The sequence below is a fragment of the Oncorhynchus tshawytscha genome, linkage group LG03, assembly GCF_018296145.1.
Source record: "Oncorhynchus tshawytscha isolate Ot180627B linkage group LG03, Otsh_v2.0, whole genome shotgun sequence".
Lineage (NCBI taxonomy): Eukaryota > Metazoa > Chordata > Actinopteri > Salmoniformes > Salmonidae > Oncorhynchus > Oncorhynchus tshawytscha.
This window is the reverse complement of record NC_056431.1, coordinates 62000757-62026826: the sequence shown is the minus strand read 5'-3', so window position 1 is coordinate 62026826 and position 26070 is coordinate 62000757. Positions and strand designations below refer to the sequence as shown.

The 26070-nt window shown below is 43.6% G+C and overlaps 1 protein-coding gene across 1 annotated transcript in view; it reads right to left on the bottom strand.

Moving 5' to 3' along the window:
* LOC112233729 (immunoglobulin superfamily member 3-like) overlaps positions 1 to 26070 on the bottom strand; it is a 169116-nt gene that overhangs the window by 114716 nt on the left and 28330 nt on the right. Inside the window, exon 2 of the mRNA XM_042319803.1 lies at positions 25558 to 25935. Within this exon, the coding sequence (XP_042175737.1) occupies positions 25558 to 25935 (378 nt within the window). The remainder of the gene's footprint in view (positions 1 to 25557; positions 25936 to 26070) is intronic.

Sequence of the window (26070 nt, the reverse complement as noted above, 5' to 3'; positions counted from 1 at the left end):
AACACTCTACAGTACTTTATACAGACTCACTACCACTCTACAGTCATCTATACAGGCTCACTACCACTCTACAGTACTCTATATAGGCTCACTACCACTCTACAGTACTCTATACAGGCTCACTACCACTCTGCAGTACTCTGTACAGGTTCACTACCACTCTACAGTACTCTATACAGGCTCACTACACCTCTACAGTACTCTATACAGGCTCACTAACACTCTACTCTATACAGGCTCACTACCACTCTACAGTACTCTATACAGGCTCACTACCACTATACAGTACTCTATACAGGCTCACTACCACTCTACAGTACTCTATATAGGCTCACTACCACTCTACAGTACTCTATACAGGCTCACTACCACTCTATACAGTCTCACTACCACTCTACAGTACTCTATACAGGTTCACTACCACTCTATACAGGCTCACTACACCTCTACAGTACTCTATACAGGCTCACTAACACTCTACTCTATACAGGCTCACTACCACTCTACAGTACTCTATACAGGCTCACTACCACTATACAGTACTCTATACAGGCTCACTACCACTCTACAGTACTCTATACAGTCTCACTACCACTCTACAGTACTCTATACAGGTTCACTACCACTCTATACAGTCTCACTACCACTCTACAGTACTCTATACAGGTTCACTACCACTCTATACAGGCTCACTACACCTCTACAGTACTCTATACAGGTTCACTACCACTCTATACAGGCTCACTAACACTACCACTCTACAGTACTCTATACAGGCTCACTACCACTCTACAGTACTCTATACAGGCTCACTAACACTACCACTCTACAGTACTCTATACAGGCTCACTACCACTCTACAGTACTCTATACAGGCTCACTACCACTCTATACAGGCTCACTAACACTACCACTCTACAGTACTCTATACAGGCTCACTACCACTCTACAGTACTCTATACAGGCTCACTAACACTCTACTCTATACAGGCTCACTACCACTCTACAGTACTCTATACAGGCTCACTAACACTCTACTCTATACAGGCTCACTACCACTCTGCAGCACTCTATACAGGCTCACTACCACTCTACGGTACTCTATACAGGCTCACTACCACTCTACAGTACTCTATACAGACTCACTAACACTCTACTCTGTACAGGATCACTACCACTCTACGGTACTCTATACAGGCTCACTACCACTCTACAGTACTCTATACAGGCTCACTACCACTCTACAGTACTTTATACAGACTCACTACCACTCTACAGTACTCTATACAGGCTCACTAACACTCTACAGTACTTTATACAGACTCACTACCACTCTACAGTACTCTATACAGGCTCACTAACACTCTACAGTACTTTATACAGACTCACTACCACTCTACAGTACTCTGTACAGGCTCACTACCACTCTACAGTACTCTATACAGGCTCACTACCACTCTACAGTACTCTATACAGGCTCACTACCACTCTACAGTACTCTATACAGGCTCACTACCACTCTACAGTACTCTATACAGGTTCACTACCACTCTATACAGGCTCACTACAACTCTACAGTACTCTATACAGGCTCACTTCCACGCTACAGTACTCTATACAGGCTCACTGCCACTCTACAGTACTCTATACAGGCTCACTACCACTCTACAGTACTCTATACAGGCTCACTATCACTCTACACTACTCTATACAGGTTCACTACCACTCTATACAGGTTCACTACCACTCTGCAGTACTCTATACAGGCTCACTACCACTCTATACAGGCTCACTACCACTCTATACAGGCTCACTACCACTCTGCAGTACTCTATACAGGCTCACTACCACTCTATACAGGCTCACTAACACTACCACTCTACATTACTCTATACAGGCTCACTACCACTCTACAGTACTCTATACAGGCTCACTAACACTCTACAGTCACTCTACATAGGCTCACTACCACTCTACAGTACTCTATATAGGCTCACTACCACTCTACAGTACTCTATACAGGCTCACTACCACTCTACAGTACTCTATACAGGCTCACTAACACTCTACAGTACTCTACATAGGCTCACTACCACTCTACAGTACTCTATATAGGCTCACTACCACTCTACAGTACTCTATACAGTCTCACTACCACTCTACAGTACTCTATACAGGTTCACTACCACTCTATACAGGCTCACTACACCTCTACAGTACTCTATACAGGCTCACTAACACTACCACTCTACAGTACTCTATACAGGCTCACTACCACTCTACAGTACTCTATACAGTCTCACTACCACTCTACAGTACTCTATACAGGTTCACTACCACTCTATACAGGCTCACTACACCTCTACAGTACTCTATACAGGCTCACTACCACTCTATACAGGCTCACTAACACTACCACTCTACAGTACTCTATACAGGCTCACTACCACTCTACAATACTCTATACAGGCTCACTAACACTCTACTCTATACAGGCTCACTACCACTCTACAGTACTCTATACAGGCTCACTAACACTCTACTCTATACAGGCTCACTACCACTCTACAGTACTCTATACAGGCTCACTAACACTCTACTCTATACAGGCTCACTACCACTCTACAGCACTCTATACAGGCTCACTAACACTACCACTCTACAGTACTCTATACAGGCTCACTACCACTCTACAGTACTCTATACAGGCTCACTACCACTCTACAGTACTCTATACAGGCTCACTACCACTCTACGGTACTCTATACAGGCTCACTAACACTCTACAGTACTCTATACAGGCTCACTAACACTCTACTCTATACAGGCTCACTACCACTCTACAGTACTCTATACAGGCTCACTACCACTCTACAGTACTCTATACAGGCTCACTACCACTCTACAGTACTCTATACAGTCTCACTACCACTCTACAGTACTCTATACAGGTTCACTACCACTCTATACACTACCACTCTACAGTACTCTATACAGGCTCACTAACACTCTACTCTATACAGGCTCACTACCACTCTACAGCACTCTATACAGGCTCACTAACACTCTACAGTACTCTATACAGGCTCACTAACACTCTACTCTATACAGGCTCACTACCACTCTACAGTACTCTATACAGGCTCACTACCACTCTACAGTACTCTATACAGGCTCACTACCACTCTACAGTACTCTATACAGGCTCACTACCACTCTACAGTACTCTATACAGGCTCACTACCACTCTACAGTACTCTATACAGGCTCACTACCACTCTACAGTACTTTATACAGACTCACTACCACTCTACAGTACTCTATACAGGCTCACTAACACTCTACAGTACTTTATACAGACTCACTACCACTCTACAGTACTCTATACAGACTCACTAACACTCTACTCTGTACAGGATCACTACCACTCTACGGTACTCTATACAGGCTCACTACCACTCTACAGTACTCTATACAGGCTCACTACCACTCTACAGTACTCTATACAGGCTCACTACCACTCTACAGTACTCTATATAGGCTCACTACCACTCTACAGTACTCTATACAGGCTCACTACCACTCTACAGTACTCTGTACAGGTTCACTACCACTCTATACAGGCTCACTAACACTCTACAGTACTCTATACAGGCTCACTACCACTATACAGTACTCTATACAGGCTCACTACCACTCTACAGTACTCTATATAGGCTCACTACCACTCTACAGTACTCTATACAGTCTCACTACCACTCTACAGTACTCTATACAGGTTCACTACCACTCTATACAGGCTCACTACACCTCTACAGTACTCTATACAGGTTCACTACCACTCTATACAGGATCACTACACCTCTACAGTACTCTATACAGGCTCACTACCACTCTATACAGGCTCACTAACACTACCACTCTACAGTACTCTATACAGGCTCACTACCACTCTACAGTACTCTATACAGGCTCACTAACACTCTACTCTATACAGGCTCACTACCACTCTACAGTACTCTATACAGGCTCACTAACACTCTACTCTATACAGGCTCACTACCACTCTGCAGTACTCTATACAGGCTCACTACCACTCTACAGTACTCTATACAGGCTCACTACCACTCTACAGTACTTTATACAGACTCACTACCACTCTACAGTACTCTATACAGGCTCACTAACACTCTACAGTACTTTATACAGACTCACTACCACTCTACAGTACTCTATACAGGCTCACTACCACTCTACAGTACTTTATACAGACTCACTACCACTCTACAGTACTCTATACAGGCTCACTAACACTCTACAGTACTTTATACAGACTCACTACCACTCTACAGTACTCTATACAGACTCACTAACACTCTACTCTGTACAGGATCACTACCACTCTACGGTACTCTATACAGGCTCACTACCACTCTACAGTACTCTATACAGGCTCACTAACACTCTACAGTACTTTATACAGACTCACTACCACTCTACAGTACTCTATACAGGCTCACTACCACTCTACAGTACTTTATACAGACTCACTACCACTCTACAGTACTCTATACAGGCTCACTACCACTCTACAGTACTTTATACAGACTCACTACCACTCTACAGTACTCTATACAGGCTCACTACCACTCTACAGTACTTTATACAGACTCACTACCACTCTACAGTACTCTATACAGACCCACTACCACTCTACAGTACTTTATACATGCTCACATACCAGCTCCATCATCCTACTCTCATACAATGTAACACACTCAAACATACATCCTCTCAACTCAGAAGAAAACATGTACAAAGAACATTTGAATTTACAAACAGAATGACACCGGAATAAAAGCAGGCATTAATGCAACTTCTTTTTCTCCAAGGCCTCACCTCCCTCTCTCCGTCTCCGCTTCTCACACCTAGAGAAGCAACCCTCCCTCTCGTTTCATCGCTCCGTTTCTCTCTCGTCAATCTCTCCCTCTCTCCAGCCCCAGATGGTCAAGTACTGTGACCAATTAAAGACAGCCCCAGGGACAGAGCCAGTTATAGCCTCAGCCATCTGACCACCACTACCGTGTGTGTGTGTGGTTCACTGCATGAGAGCTTTCTCTTTTTGCCACTCCCAGGTGGTGCTGCTTTTCAAATTGGCCTGTGTGTGTGTATGTATGAGTGTGTGTGAATAAACATAAGCAGGAAAATAAGCCTATCTCCAGAAACAAGTGCAGAGCAATGGTCTGGTCTGTGTAACAGGGCCAGTCCCTCCTTTAAATCAGACGAAGACCCATTCACACACAGAGCCATCCAGCTACCCATCAATCATCCATATGGAAACACACCCAGACAAAGACATGGGAGGAGGCAGAGCGTGGTGTCTGGTTGGTGGCAATGGGAGGGGTGCTGATTGTGGTGATGGGGCAGGGGAATAGGAAGCTGAGGGTTTTGTGTGTACGTGTGTCTTCAGGGTGGGGATAATGCATCCCGGTGTATGTGTAGGGGGGGCTGGAATATGCAGTCCCTGGTGTGTGTAGGGGGCTGGAATATGCAGTCCCTGGTGTGTGTAGGGGGCTGGAATATGCAGTCCCTGGTGTGTGTAGGGGGCTGGAATATGCAGTCCCTGGTGTGTGTAGGGGGCTGGAATATGCAGTCCCTGGTGTGTGTAGGGGCTGGAATATGCAGTCCCTGGTGTGTGTAGGGGGGCTGGAATATGCAGTCCCTGGTGTGTGTGTCTGTGTGGGGCGGTGGTGCATTGTCTGGAACAATCTGGTGCCTCATGCGAAGAGGGTAGTGTGGGTGAGAAAATACCAGTCAGTGTGTGTGATATATATATATATATATATATATATATATATATATATATATATATATATATATATATATATATATATATATATATATATACAGTGCCTTGCGAAAGTATTCGGCCCCCTTGAACTTTGCGACCTTTTGCCACATTTCAGGCTTCAAACATAAATATATAAAACTGTATTTTTTTGTGAAGAATCAACAACAAGTGCGACACAATCATGAAGTGGAACGACATTTATTGGATATTTCAAACTTTTTAACAAATCAAAAACTGAAAAATTGGGCGTGTAAAATTATTCAGCCCTTTTACTTTCAGTGCAGCAAACTCTCTCCAGAAGTTCAGTGAGGATCTCTGAATGATCCAATGTTGACCTAAATGACTAATGATGATAAATACAATCCACCTGTGTGTAATCAAGTCTCCGTATAAATGCACCTGCACTGTGATAGTCTCAGAGGTCCGTTAAAAGCGCAGAGAGCATCATGAAGAACAAGGAACACACCAGGCAGGTCCGAGATACTGTTGTGAAGAAGTTTAAAGCCGGATTTGGATACAAAAAGATTTCCCAAGCTTTAAACATCCCAAGGAGCACTGTGCAAGCGATAATATTGAAATGGAAGGAGTATCAGACCACTGCAAATCTACCAAGACCTGGCCGTCCCTCTAAACTTTCAGCTCATACAAGGAGAAGACTGATCAGAGATGCAGCCAAGAGGCCCATGATCACTGGATGAACTGCAGAGATCTACAGCTGTGGTGGGAGACTCTGTCCATAGGACAACAATCAGTCTTATATTGCACAAATTTGGCCTTTATGGACGAGTGGCAAGAAGAAAGCCATTTCTTAAAGATATCCATAAAAAGTGTCGTTTAAAGTTTGCCACAAGCCACCTGGGAGACACACCAAACATGTGGAAGAAGGTGCTCTGGTCAGATGAAACCAAAATGGAACTTTTTGGCAACAATGCAAAACGTTATGTTTGGCGTAAAAGCAACACAGCTCATCACCCTGACCACACCATCCCCACTGTCAAACATGGTGGTGGCAGCATCATGGTTTGGGCCTGCTTTTCTTCAGCAGGGACAGGGAAGATGGTTAAAATTGATGGGAAGATGGATGGAGCCAAATACAGGACCATTCTGGAAGAAAACCTGATGGAGTCTGCAAAGACCTGAGACTGGGACGGAGATTTGTCTTCCAACAAGACAATGATCCAAAACATAAAGCAAAATCTACAATGGAATGGTTCAAAAATAAACATATCCAAGTGTTAGAATGGCCAAGTCAAAGTCCAGACCTGAATCCAATCGACAATCTGTGGAAAGAACTGAAAACTGCTGTTCACAAATGCTCTCCATCCAACCTCACTGAGCTCGAGCTGTTTTGCAAGGAGGAATGGGAAAAAATGTCAGTCTCTCGATGTGCAAAACTGATAGAGACATAGCCCAAGCGACTTACAGCTGTAATCGCAGCAAAAGGTGGCGCTACAAAGTATTAACTTAAGGGGGCTGAATAATTTTGCACGCCCAATTTTTCAGTTTTTGATTTGTTAAAAAAGTTTGAAATATCCAATAAATGTCGTTCCACTTCATGATTGTGTCCCACTTGTTGTTGATTCTTCACAAAAAAATACAGTTTTATATCTTTATGTTTGAAGCCTGAAATGTGGCAAAAGGTCGCAAAGTTCAAGGGGGCCGAATACTTTCGCAAGGCACTGTATATATATACATATATATATATAAATTCAGCCAAAAAAATAAACATCCTTTTTCAGGACCCTGTCTTTCAAAGATAATTTGTAAAAATCCAAATAACTTCACAGATCTTTATTGTAAAGGGTTTAAACACTGTTTCCCATGCTTGTTCAATGGACCAGGTAGCCTAGTGGTTAGAGCGTTGGACTAGCAACCGAAAGTTTGCAGGATTGAATCCCCGAGTTGACAAGGTTCAAATCTGTCATTCTGCCCCTGAACAAGGCAGTTAACTCACTGTTCCTCGGTTGTCATTGAAAATAAGAATTTGTTCTTAACTGACTTGCCTAGTTAAATAAAGGTTAAAAAAAAAATATATATATATATATATATATATATATAAAAAATAAAACAATTAATGAACATGCACCTGTGGAACAGTAGTTAAGAAACTAACAGCTTACAGATGGTAGACAAATAAGGGCACAGTTATGAAAATGTAGGACACTAAAGAGGCCTTTCTTCTGACCTTGGCTAAGGTGTATGTAATCTTTAGACTTCAACTGTATATGTATGTATGTAGAGTTGAAGCAGAAGTTTACATACACCTTAGCCAAATACTTTTAAACTCAGTTTTTCACAATTCCTGACATTTAATTCCAGTAAAAATGACCTGTCTTAGGTCAGTTAGGATCACCACTTCATTTTAAGAATGTGAAATGTCAGAATAATAGTAGAGAGAATGACTTATTTCAGCTTTTATTTCTTTCATCACATTCCCAGTGGGTCAGTAGTTTACATATACTCAAATAGTATTTGGTAGCATTGCCTTTAAATTGTTTAACTTGGGTCAAAAGTTTTGGTGTAGCCTTCCACAAGCTTCCCACAATAGATTGGGTGAATTTTGGCCCATTCCTCCTGACAGTGCTGGTGCAACCAAGTCAGGTTTGTAGGCCTCCTTGCTCGCACACGATTTTTCAGTTCTGCCCACAAATATTCTATGGGACTGAGGTCAGGGCTTTGTGATGGCCACTCCAATACCTTGACTTTGTAGTCCTTATGCCATTTTGCAACAGCTTGGGGTCATTGTCCATTTGGACGACCCATTTGCGACCAATATTTAACTTAGATTTAATTAATGATGTCTTGAGATGTTGCTTCAATATATCCACATAATTTTCCTCCCTCATGATGCCATCTATTTTGTGAAGTGCACCAGTCCCACCTGCAGCAAAGCACATGATGCTGCCAACCCCGTGCTTCACGTTTGGGATGGTGTTCTTGGGCTTGCAAGCCTCCCCCTTGGCAGTTGCAAACCGTAGTCTGGCTTTGTTATGGTGGTTAGGGAGCAGTTGTTTCTTCCTTGCTGAGCGACCTTTCAGGTTATGTTGATATAGAACTCGTTTTACTATGGATATTGATATTGATACTTTTTTGTTTCCTCCAGCACCTTCACAGGGTCCTTTGCTGTTGTTCTGGGATTGATTTGCACTTTTCACACCAAAGCACGTTCATCTCTAGGAGACAGAACGCGTCTCCTTCCTGAGTGGTATGACGGCTGCGTGGTCCCATGGTGTTTATACTTGCGTACTATTGTTTGTACAGATGAACTTGGTACCTTCAGGTGTTTGAAAATTACTCCCAAGGATGAACAAGACTTTTCTGAGGTCTTGGCTGATTTCTTTTGATTTTCCCATGATGTCAAGCAAAGAGGCACTGAGTTTGAAGGTAGGCCTTGAAATACATCCACAGGTACACCTCCAATTGACTCAAATTATGTCAATTAGCCTATCAGAAGTTTTGCAAGCTGTTTAAAGGCACAGCCAACTTAGTGTATGTAAACTTCTGACCCACTGGAATTGTGATACCGTGAATTATAAGTGAAATAATCTGTCTGTAAACAATTGTTAGAAAAATTACTTGTGTACATGTCCTAACCGACTTGCCAAAACTATAGTTTGTTAACAAGACATTTGTTGAGTGGTTGAAAAACTAGTTTTAATGACTCCAACCTAAGTGTATGTAAACTTACGACTTCAACTGTATGTGTATGTGTATGTGTATGTGTGTGTGTGTGTGGGGGGGGGTGGATATGCATATGCAGTCCAGGGTGAGAGTAGGTTGAACAGAACCGCAGGGCACCAGTCCAGCAGGGTATCAGATAAGAGGAGCAACTGTCTGTCTGAGCTAGAACAACACCAGGGGGGCTTACACACAAACTGTCCCCTCCGGCAGAGCTCGACCCTGGAGTGGGACACAGGTGGCAGCACATGTCTGCTGTCTGCACCCGCCTGTTCCGGGGGAGAGTGTGGTGTGTGTGTGTGTGTGTACGTACGTGATTGCTCACGCCGTGGAGATTGAGAATGTCGTTATCCACACAGGGGCCTTCAAAGTGGAATTCTGTCACAGAGGGACATGTTAAGAGAATACTCTGCAGAGCTCCATCAGGCCTTCAGGTTTCCTTGCTACTGTGTAGTACCGTGTGGTGTATACGTGTAGTGTGTTCAGAGTTGGTTTCCCCCCACTTCCACACAGACAGACAGCCTGGGGCTCTAGAGCCCACACTGAAATCCATTATAGTAGACATTTGAAATAAATCACTATTTCTCATTCCAAATAATGAGGGGCTGATTAGCATGCTAATGAGGCGGGCACGATGTTAATCTCTTTAAATTGATACCAGCACTACCTCCACACATACAGACACAGACCGACAGAGACACTATGGAACACAAAGCTTTTACTATCTCTTCCTGGAATATACAAAGTTGGAGGTCATCTGCCTTTGGCCAAAAGAGCAGGAACATAGATTTCACAAAATAAATCAGAAACACAGATATTATCATACTGCAATAAACATGGTATAGAGAAGATGGACTCACTGGTTGCCCTCTAGGTTACAGAGAGCTGGTAGTCCCATCCACCAAACTACCAGATGTTACACAGTGAAGGGACCCAGAGGGAATGCTAATTTGGTAAATTAACCAAAAACAGGAAACATTTTGCAATTGGGTAGGAATAAAAAATGAAATAATAGTACTGTAGTCTCTCAGAGCATACCAAGTCAGCCAACTAACACCGCTATCAAACCCCAACAGAGAAATACTCAACCATGAGGTATTGAAGCCCAACCGACGGCATGATATTAAGAAATTCTGTAGGCAGAAGAAAGGCAGTGTAGAAAGCTAACGAAAACCACTGGGCAACCACAAATCCAATCCCTCCTAGACAACTTCCAGGACAAAATGTTTCCCTGCAATAGCGATGGTGTAAACTTTGCAGTAGGAAGCCTGAACAGTATATTTGACTTATCAGCAGACATATCAAATAAAATACAAATCTAGCAGAAAACTAACAACAACAACAAATGGTTTGATGAAGAATGCAAAAAGCTAAGAAAGATATTGAGAAACCAATCCAACCAAAACCACAGAGACCCAGAGAAGCAGAACGAACTCCCTATGTTGAAACACTAGAACAATAGAACGAAAATACACCCAGAAAAAAGGAACAGCCTGTCAGAAAACAGCTCAATCTGATTGAATAATCCATACAGTCCAATCACTTCTGGGGAAATTGGAACACACTAAACAAACAACAACAGGAAGAGCTATCTATCCAAAATAGAGATGTATGTATAAAGCACTTCTCCAACATGTTTGGTCATATAACAAAGATCCAACAGCAAACACATACACAGTGCCTTCAGAAAGTATTCACACCCCTTGACATTTTTCAAATTTTGTTGTCTTACAGCCTGAATTTAAAATGTATTAAATTAAGATTCACTGACCTACACACAATACCTCAGAATGTCAAAGTGGAATTATAAAAAAAAAAAAATCTTTTACAAATTAATAAAAAATGAAGAGCACTAAAGTAATACCGCAAAAAATGTGACAAAGAAAATCACTTTTCATGCTGAATACAAAGTGTTATGTTTGGGGCCAATCCAATAGAACACATTAGTGAGTAACACTCTCCATATTTTCAAGCACAGCGGTGGCTACATCATGTTATGGGAATGCTTGTAATCATTAAGGACTGGATAAAGGATAAAAAAATAATGGGAAAAATCCTAGGGGAAAACCTTGTTCAGACTGCTTTCCACCAGCCATTTGGAGATCAATTCATCTTTCAGCAGGACAATAACCTAAAACACAAAACCAAATCTACAATGGAATTGCTTACCAAAAAGGCAGTGAATGTTGCAGAGTGGCCAAGTTACAGTTTCGACTTAAATCTATTGCAAGACCTGAAAATGGTTGTATCGCAATGATCAACCCTCAATTTGACAGAGCTTGAAGAATTTTTAAAAGAATAATGTAAATATTGTACAATCTAGGTGTACAATCTAGGTGTGGCAAGCTCTTTACACAGATTTACACAGAAAGACTCACAGCTGTAATCGCTGCCAAATGTGCATCTATGAAGTATTGACCCAGCAGTGTGAACACTTATGAAAATTAGATCATTCTGTATTTTATTTTCAATAAATGTGCACAATTTTTTTTAACATGTTTTCACTTTGCCCAAGTATGTTTGTACCATGTTATGTCCTGCTACCATGTTGTGTTGCTACCATGTTGTTGTCATGTTGTGTTGCTACCCTACTGTGTTGTCATGTGTTGCTGCCTTGCTATGTTGTTGTCTTTAGGTCTCTATTTATGTAGTGTTGTGTTGTCTCTCTTGTCGTGATGTGTGTTTTGTCCTATATTTATGTATTTTTAATCTCCACCCGTCCCCAAGGAGGCCTTCTGCCTTTTGGTAGGCCGTCATTGTAAATAAGAATTTGTTTTTAACTGACTTGCCTAGTGAAATTAAGGTAAAATTTAAAAAAAAAAATACAATTCACTGTCATTAAGGGTGTATTATTGTCATTATTGTGTGTAGATGGGTGAGATAAAACATCTATTTAATCCATTTAGAATTAAAGCTAACAGCAAAATGTGGAATAAGTCAAGGGGTATGAATACTTTCTGAAGGCAACTATATTTGTAGACATTTGACATAACTTTATGAAAACTGAGCTGCACTTCCTTACCTCCTGCCAAAGGTAGGGTACGGTACAATTACTACTGGTGACATATGAGCAAACAATTCACATGAAACAATGAATGCGCAAGAATTGTCGTAAGACAACTGAGTGGATTCTGGAGAGCTGAGTGGATTCTGGAGAGCTGAGCACATGCATTCTGGAGAGAGACGTGCCTATAGGCTATCTTCACCACATTCACCTCCCCTTGTGCTCAAAACAAATTATCTTCAAAACATATTGTAGATGTTTTTCACTGATAGCCGCAACTCAATAATCAGCTAAGCCTTTTGCCACACGGTGACAATGAAAGACTTCCTCATTTCTCTCCTGTTCTATTGGTTTTCATATTAACTTTAATTCATTGTCCAGAAGCCAAATGCACAATCCTATAGTCATCCCATCCTAGCTGGTGCATCTTTAGATCACCATCTGTCATACCGCTCGCATCAGGTGAGCTGTTTATAATGGCGTTTCCCTTTGTCCCACGAAATGCATTTTGGCAAATGTTTGAAAATTATGTTTTATTGGCTGCTTCATTACATGAGTTACATGTTGTGTTAAGATGAATTACCATAATGTAAATGTGATTTCTGTATTTCTGAGCACCATGGTTAGACACCCTAATGGGTTATATCCAATGCTTATGGGTCCGGTACACTTCTCAAATGGTCGGCAAATAAATAAAAATCTTCCGGGTCACGTTGTCCACATTTTCCTAACGTAAACCCTGGTGTGTGTGTGTGTGGCAGACTGAGCGGGGTTATCAGCAGTTCCACTGAAAAAGTGGAAATACAAGCACCTTGAGTTGTCCCTTTTCTGTGGAGATGAGACTTCAAAGCAACACAATGTCACACACACACACAGACGCTCCTAGCTTGTTCCAGGGCTTCAACAATAACTGGCTTCATCCTCGCTTTCGTCTCCTGCCTGTTTTATGAGAACCAGCTGACTAACCTACACATGTAGCATGAGCATTCTCCTATTCATATACATATTCATGTAGCCTTAGCATTCTCCTATTCATATACATATTCATGTAGCATTAGCATTCTCCTATTCATATACATATTCATGTAGCATTAGCATTCTCCTATTCATATACATATTCATGCAGCCTAGCTGCTGCATTGCATTGATCTCACACAAAGAAGAGGCAGCGCACCTCTGAGGGTTAGCGCTTAGCTAAGCTAATCTAATTAAAACGGAGGCACGGTAGTGCTTCTTTGGCCCATTTCCCCACCCCCCTACCCCACACACACACACACACTGCTAACACGATAAACCCTCTCGCATTAGCCTAGCTCGTTAGTGTGGGCGGCAGCTAACTGCAGCACTCACTCGTGCGTTGACATTTATTCCATTATTGTATGGGTAATAAACAAGATTGTCAACGTGTGTACTATGCGTGTGTGTCTGTCTGTATCGTCTCTTGCTCTCCTTTGAGAGGGATGTTTGTATGTTTTCTCATTCTCCAAATAGTGTGTGTGAACTGCACTATGATCTCTTCAGACTTGAGCTAGCAACTCCGAAAAACACTTCATGCCATTGAATAAGTGCAAATGAATGAGAGGCAGGTGACGAGGAGGTAGCCACTTCAGAGTACTGAGATGGCCCCTATGCCCTCCCTGTCACACTGTGTCCTGTTCAGAGTACTGAGATGGCCCCTATGCCCTCCCTGTCACACTGTGTTCTGTTCAGAGTACTGAGATGGCCCCTATGCCCTCCCTGTCACACTGTGTCCTGTTCACTCCATCTCCTCCTATTCCATCTACCATCTTGTTCCACTGTGCAGTGGCTGTTCTATTCCTGCTGCAGGTTCTATTCTGTGGTTCCATTGCACCTGTGTGTAACGTTGGGTTGTGTTCCGTAAGAGACGTCACGTAATGTTCTGCGCTGCTGTTCCTGGTTCCACTGACGCACTCTCACCAGAGTCAGTTACCTGACTGAGAGAACAACACCCGGGCTGAGAGTGTGTGTGTGTGTCTGAGTGGCAGTAATGTCATTGAGCAGGAGGCCCTGTCTCTGGAGGACATGAGATCGGCATGGAAATGGCAGAGTAGACAGTGATAAAATCTCTCTCTCCCTCTCTTTTTTGTTAAGACCCATGCCCATTCACCAGCTCAGAGAACCTACACTCATATACTCACAGTGAGTCAAACTCAGTGCCAAATAGGAAAGAGAGAAGAGTGATTGTAAATTAAATGGAGAAAAGGATGATGGTGAGAGAGAGTGAGAGAAGGATAGAGGGACAGAGAGCTAATGCCACTGTGAAAAGGAACAGGAAGCCCAGAGCACCCAATCAATACCAAGAGAGTGGATACAGCCTTCCTCTCTCCTCCAGTAACTCTCGCTCTCTGGCCATCCCTCTCTTTCTCACTCTCTAGCCATCCCTCTCTCTCTAGCCATCCCTCTCGCTCTCACTCTCTAGCCATCCCTCTCACTCTCTAGCCATCCCTCTCGCTCTCACTCTCTAGCCATCCCTCTCACTCTCTAGCCATCCCTCTCTCTCTCTAGCCATCCCTCTCACTCTCTAGCCATCCCTCTCACTCTCTAGCCATCTCTCTCTCTCTCTAGCCATCCCTCTCGCTCTCACTCTCTAGCCATCCCTCTCACTCTCTAGCCATCCCTCTCACTCTCTAGCCATCCCTCTCACTCTCTAGCCATCCCTCTCACTCTCTAGCCATCCCTCTCACTCTCTAGCCATCCCTCTCGCTCTCACTCTCTAGCCATCCCTCTCGCTCTCACTCTCTAGCCATCCCTCTCTCTCTAGCCATCCCTCTCACTCTCTAGCCATCCCTCTCACTCTCTAGCCATCCCTCTCACTCTCTAGCCATCCCTCTCACTCTCTAGCCATCCCTCTCTCTCTAGCCATCCCTCTCTCTCTCTAGCCATCCCTCTCTCTAGCCATCCCTCTCACTCTCACTCTCTAGCCATCCCTCTCTCTAGCCCATTATCTCTTTCTATCACGCTATCTCTTTGTAAATCCACCTTGTTTCTCCTTTTCATCTAGTACTCCTCTCAATCCCTCCTGTTCTTGCGTCCATCTCTACCTTCATTCCTAAATCACTCGCCCTTCTCCTCCTCCCTGTTCTCCTCCTTCAATCTGATAAGGCTGGAGAGCCAAGACTTTTATTGACTAGGCCATAGACCTGCTTCTTAGACAGCCAAAGAGGGGAGAAGACATGGGGAAAGAGATGGAGAGAGTGAAGGAGGGAGGGAGCGAGCGAGAGAGGAAAAGAGAGAGGGGGGTATGGATAGATGGGTGACTATCAGTGCAGCCTACACCATAGTCTTGCTGGGTGAAAATGATTTCAGAAGACACCGCCACCTTTATTCAGTCTTGACCCAATCTGTTTCAAATCAAATTTTATTGGTCACATACACGTGTTTAGTAGATGTTATTGCAGGTGTAGTGAAATGCTTGTGTTTCTAGCTCCGACAGTTCAGTAATATCTAACAAGTAATATCTAACAATTTCACAACATACAGTGGGTGTAAAGGTTTTCCTCCTCTTCGTCTAAAGAGGAGAGGCGAGAAGGATCGGAGGACCAATATGCGGCGTGGTAAGTGTCCATTGTTCTTTTAACAAGAAAAACTCAACATGAACACAACTGATACAAAAACAATAAACGTGAAACGCACGAAAACAGTACCGTGTGGTGAAAAACACAGACACAGAAACAAACACCCACCAACAAACAGTGTAACCCAGGCTACCCAAGTATGATTCTCAATCAGAGACAACTAATGACACCTGCCTCTGATTGAGAACCATACTAGGCCGAAACATAGAAATCCCAAAATCATAGAAAAACAAACAGATTGCCCACCCCAACTCACGCCCTGAACATACTAAATAATGACAAAACAAAGGAAATAAAGGTCAGAAAGTGACAGTGGGGAGAACAAGTATTTGATACACTGACGATTTTGCAGGTTTTCCTACTTACAAAGCATGTAGAGGTCTGTCATTTTTATCTGTCATTTTATCGTACACTTTGACTGTGAGAGACGGAATCTAAAACAAAAATCCAGAAAATCACATTGTATGATTTTTAAGGAATTAATTTGAATTTTATTGCATTTATTGCAATCATCCTCGGTCTGGGGCTCCATGCAAGATCTCATCTCGTGGGGCATCAATGATCATGAGGAAGGTGAGGGATCAGCCCAGAACTACACGGCAGGACCTGGTCAATGACCTGAAGAGAGCTGGGACCACAGTCTCAAAGAAAACCATTCGTAACACACTACGCCGTCATGGATTAAAATCCTGCAGCGCACGCAAGGTCCCCCTGCTGAAGCCAGCGCATGTCCAGGCCCGTCTGAAGTTTGACCATCTGGATGATCCAGAGGAGGAATGGGAGAAGGTCATGTGGTCTGATGAGACAAAAAAAATGTTGGTCTAAACTCCACTCGCCGTGTTTGGAGGAAGAAGAAGGATGAGTACAACCCCAAGAACACCATCCCAACCGTGAAACATCATTCTTTGGGGATGCTTTTCTGCAAAGGGGACAGGACGACTGCACTGTATTGAGGGGAGGATAGATGGGGCCATGTATCGCGAGATCTTGGCCAACAACCTCCTTCCCTCAGTAAGAGCATTGAAGATGGGTCGTGGCTGGGTCTTCCAGCATGACAATGACACGAAACACACAGCCAGGGCAACTAAGGAGTGGCTCTGTAAGAAGCATCTCAAGGTCCTGGAGTGGCCTAGCCAGTCTCCAGACCTGAACCCAATAGACAACCTTTGGAGGGAGCTGAAATTCCACATTGCCCAGCGACAGCCTCGAAACCTGAAGGATCTGGAGAAGGTCTGTATGGAGGAGTGGGCCAAAATCCCTGCTGCAGTGTGTGCAAACGTGGTCAAGAACTACAGGAAACGTATGATCTCTGTGATTGCAAACAAAGGTTTCTGTACCAAATATTAAGTTCTGCTTTTCTGATGTATCAAGTACTTATGTCATGCAATAAAATGCAAATTAATTACTTAAAAATCATACAATGTGATTTTCTGGATTTTTGTTTTAGATTCCGTCTCACAGTTGAAGTGTACCTATGATAAAAATTACAGGCCTCTACATGCTTTGTAAGTAGGAAACCTGCAAATTCGTCAGTGTATCAAATACGTGTTCTCCCCACTGTATACACAAAATACACGTAAATCTAAGTAAGGAATGGATTAAGAATATATATACACTGCTCAAAAAAATAAAGGGAACACTGAAATAACACATCCTAGATCTGAATGAATGAAATATTCATATTAAATACTTTCTTCTTTACATAGGTGAATGTGCTGACAACAAAATCACACAAAAATGATCAATAGAAATCAAATGTATCAACCCATGGAGGTCTGGATTTGGAGTCACACTCAAAATTAAAGTGGAAAACCACACTACAGGCTGATCCAACGTTGATGTAATGTCCTTAAAACAAGTCTAAATGAGGCTCAGTGGTGTGTGTGGCCTCCACGTGCCTGTATGACCTCCCTACAACGCCTGGGCATGCTTCTGATGAGGTGGCAGATGGTCTCCTGAGGGATCTCCTCCCAGACCAGGGATCTCCTCCCAGACCTGGACTAAAGCACTCCTGGACAGTCTGTGGTGCAACGTGGCGTTGGTGGATGGAGCGAGACATGATGTCCCAGATGTGCTCAATTGGATTCAGGTCTGGTGAACGGGCGTGCCAGTCCATAGCATCAATGCCTTCCTCTTGCAGGAACTGCTGACACACTCCAGCCACATGAGGTCTAGCATTGTCTTGCAGTAGGGGGAACCCAGGGCCAACCGCACCAGCATATGGTCTCACAAGGGGTCTGAGGATCTCATCTCGGTACCTAATGGCAGTCAGGCTACCTCTGGCGAGCACATGGAGGGCTGTGTGGCCCCCAAAGAAATGCCACCCCACACCATGACTGACCCACCGCCAAACCGGTCATGCTGGAGGATGTTGCAGGCAGCAGAACATTCTCCACTGCGTCTCCAGACTGTCACGTCTGTCACACGTGCTCAGTGTGAACCTGCTTTCATCTGTGAAGAGCACAGGGCGCCAGTGGCCAATTTGCCAATCTTGGTGTTCTCTGGCAAATGCCAAACGTCCTGCACGGTGTTGGGCTGTAAGCACAACCCCCACCTGTGGACGTCAGACCCTCATACCACCCTCATGGAGTCTGTTTCTGACCGTTTGAGCAGACACATGCACATTTGTGGCCTGCTGGAGGTCATTTTGCAGGGCTCTGGCAGTGCTCCTCCTTGCACAAAGGCGGAGGTAGTGGTCCTGCTGCTGGGTTGTTGCCCTCCTACGGCCTCCTCCACGTCTCCTGATGTACTGGCCTGTCTCCTGGTAGCGCCTCCATGCTCTGGACACTACGCTGACAGACACAGCAAACCTTCTTGCCACATCTCGCATTGATGTGCCATCCTGGATGAGCTGCACTACCTGAGCCACTTGTGTGGGTTGTAGACTCCGTCTCATGCTACCACTAGACTGAAAGCACCTCCAGCATTCAAAAGTTACCAAAACATCAGCCAGGAAGCATAGGAACTGAGAAGTGGTCTGTGGTCCCCACCTGCAGAACCACTCCTTTATTGGGGGTGTCTTGCTAAATGCCTATAATATCCACCTGTTGTCTATTCCATTTGCACAACAGCATGTGAAATGTATTGTCAATCAGTGTTGCTTCCTAAGTGGACAGTTTGATTTCACAGAAGTGTGATTGACTTGGAGTTACATTGTGTTGTTTAAGTGTACATATACAATACCATTCAAAAGTTTGGGGTCACTTAAAAATGTCCTTGTTTTTGTCCATTAAAATAACATGAAATTGATCAGAAATACAGTGTAGACATTGTTAATCTTGCAAATGACGATTGTAGCTGGAAATGGCTGATTTTTTATGGAATATCTACATGGGCGTACAGAAGCCCATTATCAGCAACCATCACTCCTGTGTTCCAATGGCACATTGTATTAGCTAATCCATGTTTATCATTTTAAAAAGGCTAATTGATCATTAGAAAACCCTTTTGTAATTATGTTAGCACAGCTGAAAACTGTTATGCTGATTAAAGACCAGTTGAGTGTCAGCATTTGTGGGTTCGATTATAGGCTCAAAATGGCCAGAAACAAATAACTTTCTTCTGAAACTCATCAGTTTATTCTTGTTCTGAGAAATGAAGACTATTCCATGCGAGAAATTGCCAAGAAACTGAAGATCTCGTACAATGCTGTGTACTACTCCCTTCACAGAAGAGCGCAAATTGGTCCTAACCAGAATAGGAAGAGGAGTGGGAGGCACCGGTGCACAACTGAGCAAGAGAACAAGTACATTAGAGTGTCTAGTTTGAGAAACAGACTACAGGTTGCCCGATTAATCGGAATGGCCGATTAATTAGGGACGATTTCAAGTTTTCATAACAATCGGAAATCGGTATTTTTGGGCGCCAATTTGCAGATTTTTTGTACATTTTTTATACCTTTATTTAACTAGGCAAGTCAGTTAAGAACACATTCTTATTTTCAATGATGGCCTAGGAACGGTGGGTTAACTGCCTCGTTCAGGGGCAGAACGAAAGATTTTCACCTTGTCAGCTCGAGGGATCCAATCTTGCAACCTTACAGTTAACTAGTCCAACGCAATAACAACCTGCCTCTCTCTCGTTGCACTCCACAAGGAGACTGCCTGTTAGCGAGAATGCAGTAAGCCAAGTTAAGTTGCTAGCTAGCATTAAACTTATTTTATAAAAACAATCAATGATAATCACTAGTTAACTACACATGGTTGATGATATTACTAGATATTATCTAGCGTGTCCTGCGTTGCATATAATCTGACTGAGCATACAAGTATCTAAGTATCTAACTGAGCGGTGGTAGGCAGAAGCAGGCGTGTAAACATTCATTCAAACAGCATTTTCGTGCCTTTTGTTGTGAGTCAAGCGTTGCGCTGTTTATCACTTCAAGCCTATAAACTCCCGAGATGAGGCTGGTGTAACCGAAGTGAAATGGCTAGCTAGTTAGCACGCACTAATAGCGTTTCAAACGTCACTCGCTCTGAGCCTTCTAGTAGTTGTTCCCCTTGCTCTGCATGGGTAACGCTGCTTCGAGGGTGGCTGTTGTTGTTGTGTTGCTGGTTTGAGCCCAGGGAGGAGCGAGGGGAGGGATGGAAGCTATGCTGTTACACTTGCAATACTAAAGTGCCTATAAGAACATCCAATAGTCAAAAGGTTAATGAATTACAAATGGTTTAGAGGGAAATAGTCCTATAATTCCTATAATAACTACAACCTAAAACTTCTTACCTGGGAATTTTGAAGACTCATGTTAAAAGGAACCACCAGCGTTCATATGTTCTCATGTTCTGAGCAAGGAACTGAAACGTTAGCTTTTTTACATGGCACATATTGCACTTTTACTTTCTTCTCCAACACTTTGTTTTTGCATTATTTAAACTAAATTGAACATTTTAAATTATTTACTTGAGGCTAAATTGATTTTATTGATGTATTATATTAAGTTAAAATAAGTGTTCATTCAGTATTGTTGTAATTGTCATTATTACAATTTATTTTTATTTATTAAGAAATCGGCCGATTATTTGGTATCGGCTTTATGGTCCTCCAATAATCGGTATCGGCATTGAAAAATCATAATCGGTCGACCTCTAAAACAGACGCCTCACAAGTTCTCAACTGGCAGCTTCATTAAATAGTACACGCAAAACACCAGTCTCCATGTCAACAGTGAAGAGGCGATTCCGAGATGCTGGCCTTCTAGGAAGAGTTGCAAAGAAAAAGAATCATAGGCAGTAGGCATGGCATTAACCTTAATAGTCATATCAGGCACAGATGATTTAAAACGCGCCCCTATAGCACCAGCTGCATTGTAGGTAGTACCCGGCGGGATCTAACCAATTAGACTGAGCCAGGAAGAAGGGCTCATCATTTCTCCATCACACACTGTTTTTCCCCATATCTCTCTCTCTCTCTTGCACTCTCCATTTCCCTCCTCTATCTTTCCCATCAAATCATTCTCTCTATCAGTCACACTCTACATACTATAACTAGCCCCTTCAGCCAATGGGTAGATAAGATAAAACAGGCACATGTGAGTGAGAGAACGTGCTACATTCATGTCCAGCAATTTAAGCAAATGTAGTAAAGGAGCGATCTGTCATACTCTGCTCTGTGCCTGTGAGAGCACCGTAATGATCCACTCTATAGAGGAGTACAGTAGATGTATGTATGGTCTGTGTCTGTGAGAGCACTGTAATGATCCACTCTATAGAGGAGTACAGTAGATGTATGTATGGTCTGTGTCTGTGAGAGCACTGTAATGATCCACTCTATAGAGGAGTACAGTAGATGTATGTATGGTCTGTGTCTGTGAGAGCACCGTAATGATCCACTCTATAGAGGAGTACAGTAGATGTATGTATGGTCTGTGTCTGTGAGAGCACTGTAATGATCCACTCTATAGAGGAGTACAGTAGATGTATGTATGGTCTGTGTCTGTGAGAGCACCGTAATGATCCACTCTATAGAGGAGTACAGTAGATGTATGTATGGTCTGTGTCAGTGAGAGCACCGTAATGATCCACTCTATAGAGGAGTACAGTAGATGTATGTATGGTCTGTGCCTGTGAGAGCACTGTAATGATCCACTCTATAGAGGAGTACAGTAGATGTATGTATGGTCTGTGAGAGCACTGTAATGATCCACTCTATAGAGGAGTGCAGTAGATGTATGTATGGTCTGTGAGAGCACTGTAATGATCCACTCTATAGAGGAGTGCAGTAGATGTACAGTATGAGTGTGCTGTGTTTAGACAGGCAGCAAAATTCTGACCTATCAGATCAGCTCTGAAAAATATCTGATGTGATTGTTCAAAACTCGTGTTGTTGGAAAAAAAGATCAGTATTGGGCTGCCTGTGTGAACGCAGCAAGAGTGACTAAGACTACCGTGGTCTTGAATGTGAGTGTTTTTGAGCCACATGGCTGAGTAGGAGAAGAGCAGTCTGCTGTTTGTCCCTGTTCTCACACAAGTGCCTTGGACACACTCACACACAGGCTGGTGCGTGGGACATGCATGGGAACACACACACACACACACACACACACACACACACACACACACACACACACACACACACAGTAGGACCAATGTTCCCTCAATTTATTTTGGATCTGCTGAGAGCAAACTGGAAAGTTGTGAAAATTCTGTGCAACTTCCGGTGTGTGTTTACTGTGACCACTAAGGCTGTACCCTCTTTAACTTTGTTTTAACAGTGGTCAAGTAGGCTACTGTGGCTATTTGATTATAATGTAGGCCTACCATTAAAAACAATGGAGAAAAGGCATCCCATAACATTTTAAAATGGAAATAACAGTTATATCATTCAGCCTACAGTGGCAGCCAATGTGTGGTGTTCAATGCAGGCCTACATTCAGTGAGAAGAAAAAACATGCAGGGCTTGACATCAACCTGTTTATCCACTTGTCCTTCAGACAAGGTGACTGAAAATTTTGTTGTGTTTGATGCAAGAAACCACAAAATAAGCTACCCTCTGCCTTTTGGCTACTTAGCTTATTCAAGCCTTTCTCAAAATACAACACTGCCCCTTTTAGACAAAAACAAGCTCTTTACCCAACTGGCTTTTCAAAGATTTTGTGCTCTCGTAGGAAGCAATCACTCTCCTATTGCTGACTACAAAATGATCCAGAACTGGGCTAACTCATTAACTAGAAAAGGACATGAACAAATGTACAAACGTCGCAACATGCATCTCTGGCTTTGATCTCAAAGCAAGCACATCACCTCACAACCGCTGATGCTGTAAAAACAGTCCAGTTCAAAGTGAATGGCACAGATCCATATATGGCAAAGGTCTATTTTCATACAGGTCTGATTGGTTATGGCACACAGGTCTGTGTAGAGTTTGTGCTGTCAATGCAATAGAATCCTACTCCTATATTCCTTCTCTTGAGTGGTTAGTTTTGCATACTAAGTCTTGCGTAGTTCGTTTTGTTTCAGTATGTTGCATTGAAAGTAGCAAATATTACGTTGGTTCGATCACAATTCCCACAGTAAAGGGAAATGTTGATTGTGTAAAGGGGGAAAACTATAGAAATTACAGTGAAGTTCAATCTCGTGTTCTCTGCGCGCGCTGATATTTCTTCTGTGTGGCAGTCCCGTGGAGCAGCATGTACGAGGGGACATTGGGTAGGACCATTCCATGCTGTTGGATTTTTATCACGAGCTAATGTGTAGGATACACACAATCTGGCTACACACAATCTGGCGCATGGAACAAACACGGACGCGCACGCGCACACAGACACGCACACACTCACACTGGTGTATGGAACAAACACACAGACAGGCTGGTACGTCCACACTCCGAAAGTCAAAAAAGTTACTAATATTTTGAATTTATTTCCAGTTATTTTCAATAACTTGTTGGTGCTTTGATGAATTGATTAGAAATTGGGCGCCAGTTTGTTCAGCTAGCCCACGCAACACAGTCACATGTAGACTCATGTCTCATTAGAAAAGGTGTGACAGACACACAGTGTGGTATCATCTTTCTGAACAATCAGCCACACACACGGCCCAGGTTATATATTCTACTGCAGACACCTCACTCAAACAACAATGATCAAGTATCGGACAGGCCAGGTGCGCTGCAGATAACCTTCCCTGGGGACAGAGAGGATACATTGTTCTACTTGCATAAATCAGTCTCACAGAGCCAATTGTGACAGAGAGGACGCTGATCACTATGTGTCACCGTCCTTTACTTAGCAACCACACTGATTACTCAGTTTTCCTCCTATCAACTTATATCCCCCACTTATCCCACCCACCCTCACTCTCTCCAATACTTCCTCCTATTCTCTGATTAGATAGCCAACTTCCCTCCTGTCCTGTGACATCACTGGTGAGTTACACACTTCCTGCTTCGAGACGAGAATGTTCTTCGCTCCCAAACAGTGAACTGATACAGAGAGAGGGTGAGAGAAAAAGAAGGAGTTTGAGAGAGAGTGAAAGAGGGGGAGGCAGTGGGTAGAAGACAGGGTATTGCGTATCTGGACGCGTGCAGCTGCTGAGAGATGAGGGGAGGGAGGGAAGAGAACCCTGTAACATCCCCCTGACCATGGGGAACTGGGCTAAGATTATAGGCACAGAGAGGGGCTCATATAACACCCCCCCCCCAGACACACACTCTATAAATACAGTATGTTATCAGCAGCACCATTTTGCAGTGCTTTACGCCTGAGCCTTGCCCCACATTCAAAGCATACCGTGCATACTGCTGCAAGGCCACCAATATACTATAGTTAGTACAGGGGCTTTTACGCTGCTGCCCCACCCAACACATATTCAGAGGGAAATGATAAAACATACTGATAAATATAAGTCTGGGTCTATTAAGCATTGTACACCCGGCTAACAGTGACAAACTAAAATCAGATATAAATGGCACATCAACTACACTTCATTAGTCTATCAACTCTCACACTGGCATACTGTATGACTATTAACATAACTGAGGTTACTCCCATGAGCGCCTGGCGTGACCTCTGACCCCTTTCTCAGTGCAAGGTCACCAGCATCAGGGATGAAGACATGACGGGAACCAGATTCCGACCTGGGAGTGGAATTCTCAACCATACCAGCTGTGTGTGTGTGTGTGTGTAACAGAGGAACAGATGCTGGTGACAGACACACACACACATAGAGTGTGCTAATAAAACAACGCATAGAGGGAGGGGATGTGGGGGTGAGAGTGGGGCGAGGCACGACTTTCCCTGACCAAAGACTCGCTGATCCAGCCAGCCACACCCTCAATGACTAGGCCTACCCCATCTAAAATCAGTCCCTGATTACAGGGGAACAATGAAAAAAACGCAGTGGAACTGGTGTCGAGGTCCAGAGTTGAGTTTGAGGGCTCTAGGGGATAGTGTGCCATTTAGAACACAGCCGTGTGATGTAACATGGACTCACCGGTGAGGTTGGTGCGGGCGCTGTAGGAGCCGAGGTACTGTCCGTCTGTGTTGGGGGTGTAACACTCAAACAGCCCCTGGTCTCTGGCCTGGACCTTGGTGATGTGGAGCAGGGCTGAGTCCCTGGTCAGCCTCTCTACCCAGATCTCCTTACTGTTGACCCTCTGGGAGTACACCGCGTACGCATAGTTGGACTGGGCCGTGCTCACGATGCGGATCTCACGGTCGGGCACCGAGGTCAGGTACATGGACCACTCAAAGTCCTGCTCCACACCCTCCTTGTAACCAGTCACGTTGCACCAGATGGTCACGTGACTGCCCTCCGTCCGTACAAGTGGTCCGCTCTGAACGGTCACTACCCTTTGGGCCACGCTCACGCCTGATAGTGGGGGGCGAGGGGGAGACAGAAGGAGAGGGGGAGACAGAAAGAACATTAGTTACAAAACTGCTGTTAAAACATTTTGCATCCTGGGAGCTTCAGTTCCAGCACTCTCCCAAGATGAACAGAGTCAAC